The following is a 5,989-nucleotide window of genomic DNA, read 5'->3' as shown; positions in this document are numbered from 1 at the left end:
TAAAATAGGATTTTTAAAATAATACAATACCCATAATATATTTGCAGAACTAAATTCCCAAGAAAGACAGGCAGCACAAGTTCGGCCCCATCAGGAAAAACAAAAGGACAAGGGACACAAACCTATTTGGTCAAAGAAAAAAGTTAAAAAAAAACTTTAATGCAACAAGGACAGTTGCTGTAGTTGTAAGAAATTTGGATTTTGTATAAAGTGTATATTACAAATATTGTATAGTTATGTATTTTAAAAATCAAAACACCCTATGCAATAGTAGTTTCTGGAAGTATTGATGTTCCCTCTGATGATGGTCTATAGGAACCGAAACATGTTAGGGTGCTAAGAAGTGAAGTAATAAAAGCTTCAACAGTCACACAGGATGGAATTGTTTTATCATTTGTAATATTGTTGGTGTGACAGACCAGAATGAAACAAATCAAGTTTTTATTGAGTTTAACAATGAAGCTAAATCATATTCTTACCTGTCAATCAAGAAACCACCAACAAAGCACAGGACAACATTTGGCCAAGAATACCATGAATATAAGTATACAAACTGCGATGTTGTCAAGCCCATGTCACTTATAAAATTATCCTGCAGAGCTCCTGGGTTATCATAACAGAAATATGACCCTAGAATACAAAAAAAAAACACATTAAAACAGAAATGGGTCTAATATGAAACACAAACAAACAAAACAAACAAAAACAAACTCCACTGTTTTAGTCCGCAAGCAAGCTATACCAACCGAGCGACCGCTGCTTGTCGGTGAAGTTAGTGCCAACTTTAGCGGATAGAGGGTGTCATGTGGTCAGCGCAACAAATCCCCACAGCCATTAATTTCGGTTTTGTAGACCAGAACCGCTGTTTCCTTGAAATAGCTCCTCAATTATCCTGATGAGGCTGAGTGGACCCCGTTCCAGACCCACTACTACTCAGAAAATCTGGTAGCGCCAGGAATCAAACCCAGACCTCTGGATCTGTAGCCAGAACTCTGACCACTAGACCACTGGGATGGTCTAGGGTTTCTTAAATATCTATCACATACATGACAGTACTTTCATTCTAAACAAACAGCATCAATTCTGTTACTGGCCAAACAGGTGAAGAAAAACAAAATTTCCTTTACATCACTTTGTTATTCTCTTGGACAATTAGTAAACTGAGGATTACTTGGAAGCAACCAGCTAGCTAATAAAGTTCATGGAATAGGATCTCTCCTGAGAAGCCTACAGCTGGTTGGCTAGTCAAGAACTCCTAGCATTTTATGGAACCCAAAGGCCTGTTACAGTGTTCATAAGAGCCTGCCACTCCACATTCTGAATCAGATAAAACAGTCCACACCATCAATCCTATGTAGGGAAGTAAAAAATTATCCGAACTCTCGCTTTTCCAATTTATATACACAAAAGCAGGGACTGAACAAGTATGTCATTCTTCTACATAGTCTCCTTCCTATTCGAATGCACTTGGTTCAGCAGTCCACAAGCTTGCGTATTCCCTCCAAGAAGGTTTTCGGTTGGTATCTTTGAGCGGTCCAAGGAGATGATAGTTGGAAGGGACAAGATCTGGGCTGTAGGCAGGGTGTTCCAGCACCTCGAAACCCAAATGGTTAATGGTTTCAACACTCTGGCTGGTCATGTGTGGGAGTGCATTGTCATGCAACAACAACACTTTTCAACAATAGGCCTCAGCGTTTGGTGCGAACTGCCGGCTTCAGATTGTTGGCCAGCAAATCACTGTATCTTGCACTGTTGATCATACACCCTTTTTCCAGGTAGTCTTCCAGTATAGGCCCTTTTGAGCCCGAAAAACGGTCAGCATCACCTTTCCCACGGAAGATTGAGTCTTGAATTTCTTCTTCATTGGCATTCCCGGGTGTTTCAACGCCATACTCTGGCTTTTGGATTCTGGCTCACAGTGATGGACCCACATTTCATCTCCTATGACTATTCTGCTCATAAATTCTTTGCCTTCATTACTGTAACAGTCGAGTAAGTGTTGGCAGATCTCAACACGTTTGCACTTGTGCTCTGCAGTAAGCTCTCTTGGCACCCATCTCGCACAGACTTTATGGAAGCTGAGCTCATCGTGGATGATAAGATGGGCAGAACCATGACTAATCTGTGGAGAACACGCTACCTCACTGATGGTAACTCGCCGGTTCACCAGTATCACCTCTCGAGCTTGCTGAATCTTCTCGTCAGTGGTGGAGGTTGATGGGCGTCCTGCTCCCTCTTCATGTGTCACACTTGTCTGGCCAATTTTAAACTTCTCAATCCACTCATATACACTTCTACGCAGTAGAGCACTGTCCCTGTATTGTGCTGAAAGCCTCCGATGAATGTCGGCCCCTGACACACCTTCCAATCAGAGAAATCGGATCAGTTCTTTGTTCCTCCTTGGTGCACACTGCTAGTGGGGCGGCCATGTTTACACTGTCACAGCATCAAGGAAAATGACGCGATCAAGGTCAAACTTCGATCACGTGACCACATTAGTACCAACGCTAAGCATGCATACACAAAAGGCAGTGTGACAAAGCTAAAGATGTGTTATGGTGAAAGTGAGGATAATTTCTGACTTTCCCTCATATTTCTTTGAGATCTATTTTATTAATATCATTCCATCTATATACTTATGCCTTACAAGTGATTCTTTAGTTTAGGTTTTTCTACCAAGACTTTGTATACATCTCTTCACCTCATGTGCGCTACATGCTCTACCCATGTGATCCCCATTTGTTCCATAATCCTAGTAATAGTTGGCAGCTGATCAAATTCACAAAACAATAAATGTGGGTAAATAAGTGTTAATATTATATTTTGTCCCTGAGGAACTGCAATGTTGTGCTCATTAACCAGATACTAGATAAACTGTTGTCTTCTAGGTAAATTAACTTACATGTGTAAACAGTTAAGGACATGTGTGAAAAACAAAAAGAATAAATTCTCTGCACAGAAAGTGGTTCACTGCAAAGGCTATGGCCTTATTATCAGTCCAGCAGCCTAGTAAATACTGCCTGCTACAAAGGTGGTCATGCTATAAGGCAATGAACTCCAGCACAGATATGGAATGATGATGCCCTATGCCAATATTCAAATGTGTTTGTAAAAACAGTTTACAATATCTGTGCTAGATCTGACGTTCTCACAGTTGTGATTGCGAAGAGTTCCATCTTCTGGGATACTATGCTGCATAGTCCGGTGTCAACTGATGTTCTGGAGGAACATATCACCTCCATTTTCAGGGTTAAGGTGCAAGCCAAGCAAGAAAATATCATGAAGCAGGCAGAAAGTAAAGTTTACAGTTATCTCTTGGAAGAGGTAAGGGTAAATGATAGTTATTAAGCACCACGCCATAAAAACATATAAGGAATGGAGGTATAGCTCCACACACTCTTAACTTAGTATATGGAGTTGAGTGGTTAGCTTCTCACCTCAGTGCTTTAATCCGGGGGAAAAGTCATCAGTGCTTGTTCAGCTCTTGCCACTGTCAGAAAGCAAAGCCTCATTTATCAGCTGTCCAGCAGATAACCAGTCTCCATACTGAACAGTTGAACAGTATGGTCTTCTGGGTTGTAATGTTGAGGAGTTCAAAGACAGCTCTCTCAAAACTAAATGGCATTACAAACTAGAACACTGTATTCTTGAGAAGGTCAAATCCAACACAGTCTCGCTGTTGACTAAACTACCTCACTCTCATTTCCTATTTCCTATTCGTTATTCACTAATCATCCTTTCATTCAAGATTACAGTCTGAGTTATTTTCATCACCATTAAACAAACAATAAATTAATACCCATAAACATGACACACATTACATATATTCATATATGTGGAATGTGACAGCCACTGCCATATAAAAGAAGTCAACGAATTAGGGTCCAAATGTTATGTACAAGATATTAACATATTTAATAATATTCCCTCCGCTCAATGCATTCTGTGTGTGTGCATTTATATAATGCACCAAAAACATACTAACAACATTTGAACTCGGCCACCGTTTAAAATTAAAGTTTATTAACACGTTTTTAAAAGTGCCTTTTGCCCCTTATACAAAGTATGTTGTTGATTCTTCTCCTCTTGCGTATCAAAAATCTGAACCACTGCCAGCACTTCCTCGTTTTAGTATATGCATGTGATATCAAGTAACCTATTTGACTTCGGACGACAGATAAATAAACGACACTGGAAATGACTTCTAGTCCTATACGTTACTTACCAAATCCAACTAGACACATAAGGAAAAGGGCCATAAACCGATGCAGGGAATGACTTGGGTTGCAGCAAGGCTTGGCAGCACATCCCGTCAGTTCCAAGTCCTCTTCGGGTTCAGGAAGTATTTTTTCCGCTTCGTTACAAAATTCTCCGTCCATTGTGTCACGCCAGCAAACCAAACCAAACACAACTGGAGTAGTCCACAGCTCTTCGCCCTTTCTTTCTCTTATTATCTACAAACTTGCGATCACTTGAAACGGCATAGACACACGCCCAGGCAGACCAGGCAGAACACGTAAAAACGCCACAGCAGCCAACTCTGCAGAAGAAACTCCTCTAAATCATGACATAATTCTCCAGAAATTCGCCCGATCCTTCAGACCATTAATAATGTGACAAGACGCCTGTGGGCCTGTATAGCGATGTCGGAGTAGACGTCCATTACTAGGCAACAGCACGGTAAATATGTTCCTGTAGCGACGGATACTTACGCAACAATAGAGCTACTTACACGTATTATTGATTGTTGTGTTGTGACGGTTTTCAGTAAGAAATAACAGAGGAATGGTTGCGTGCATATCCACTGCTGCGGGAACGTGCTTACCTAGCCGTTTTCAAGCTCTGGCTTAATTGTGCTGGCGAAGGCCAGAATCAATCTATCAGGCCAAATAAGTAGTAAAACATGGTCTTGCATCCCGCCGGGCAGGAAACCAAGAATGACTGTGCTGGCAAAGACCAGCACCAAATTACAAGACAAAGACAGACAGAAGTTACAGAAAGACGACACCCCTCCCCCCTCACGTCGAGAAGGAGGCCTCGTATTAAAACACATAATTACCTAGGAAAGAACAAAAATATGGCCATGGAATCCGGCGGGCCCCGAAACCAAGAACGACTGCGCTGATGAAGACCAGCAGAATATTGGTGCTCTGTTCTGCTCAAGTTACTCAGTTTGAGTTGGTATTATGCAGTTGCAGTCGGTAGTTATTCGAGGGCATTGAACTAGAGGAATCTCTGTAGTCAGAAGTCGCCAGGAAAGACACAACAGACTGAAAATCCTAGGTGAATTCTGTAGTTATTTGTAATGTGTCTGTAGATTTGTGAAAGTGTTATAAATATTCACAATTGTGCCTAATAACCATTCAATAAATCCAATTATCAGTCGAAATCCTCCTGTGTCTGCTCACTAGCATATGACAACAGTTGTATGTACATAATACTAGCAACAAAAGAATGTATCTCCTAATTTATAGCAGTACGATTTACTACAAAATAACAATGATAACATTAATAACAACAGTATTGATTAGAATAAATATTTGATAGCTTGGAAAGCATAACGTATGTATCTCCTTGTCTCTTTTCTCTCTTTCTTTAAGAAATCAGCCTCATTCTCCTCTCCTTCAGTTATGAAATTTTCATCCTGGTCTGTAGAATAAGACGCTGCATGATTAATTTCTTTTAACTACATCCTTTGGTAAAATATAACTGTGCTAACACACGGTTTCTCTTCTGAACACAATTTTACGCACAGAACATACGAAATGTTTGTGTTTTCATCCCCTTCCTCAACTTATTTATAATCAAATTTACACCACTGAAACACTTTTACCATTGGCATGTGAATGAGTTAATGTCAAAAATGATATTGCAAATTCTGCTAGTTCGCGAAAAGATTTTCCACCCGTTGAAACTCGACAGGTATGGACCTATGCTCAACATTTCGGTAAATCTGTAGTTTCCACCTACTGAATGTGCTTAAGATTCC

At 40.4% G+C, this 5,989-nt stretch overlaps 1 protein-coding gene across 1 annotated transcript in view; it reads right to left on the bottom strand.

Annotated features, from left to right (window-relative positions):
- LOC111873940 (major facilitator superfamily domain-containing protein 1) overlaps window positions 1-4,594 on the bottom strand; it is a 55,767-nt gene extending 51,173 nt beyond the window's left edge. Inside the window, exons 1-2 of the mRNA XM_023869048.2 lie at window positions 4,226-4,594; window positions 480-630 (exon numbers count right to left, since the gene is read on the bottom strand). Coding sequence (XP_023724816.1) covers window positions 480-630; window positions 4,226-4,379 — 305 coding nt within the window. The 5' untranslated portion in view covers window positions 4,380-4,594. The remainder of the gene's footprint in view (window positions 1-479; window positions 631-4,225) is intronic.
- Between the last annotated feature and the right edge of the window lie 1,395 nt (window positions 4,595-5,989).

The sequence above is a fragment of the Cryptotermes secundus genome, unplaced genomic scaffold (assembly GCF_002891405.2).
Source record: "Cryptotermes secundus unplaced genomic scaffold, Csec_1.0 scaffold691, whole genome shotgun sequence".
Lineage (NCBI taxonomy): Eukaryota > Metazoa > Arthropoda > Insecta > Blattodea > Kalotermitidae > Cryptotermes > Cryptotermes secundus.
Note: the sequence above shows the minus strand (reverse complement) of the source record. Positions and strands in the feature narration are given on the sequence as shown.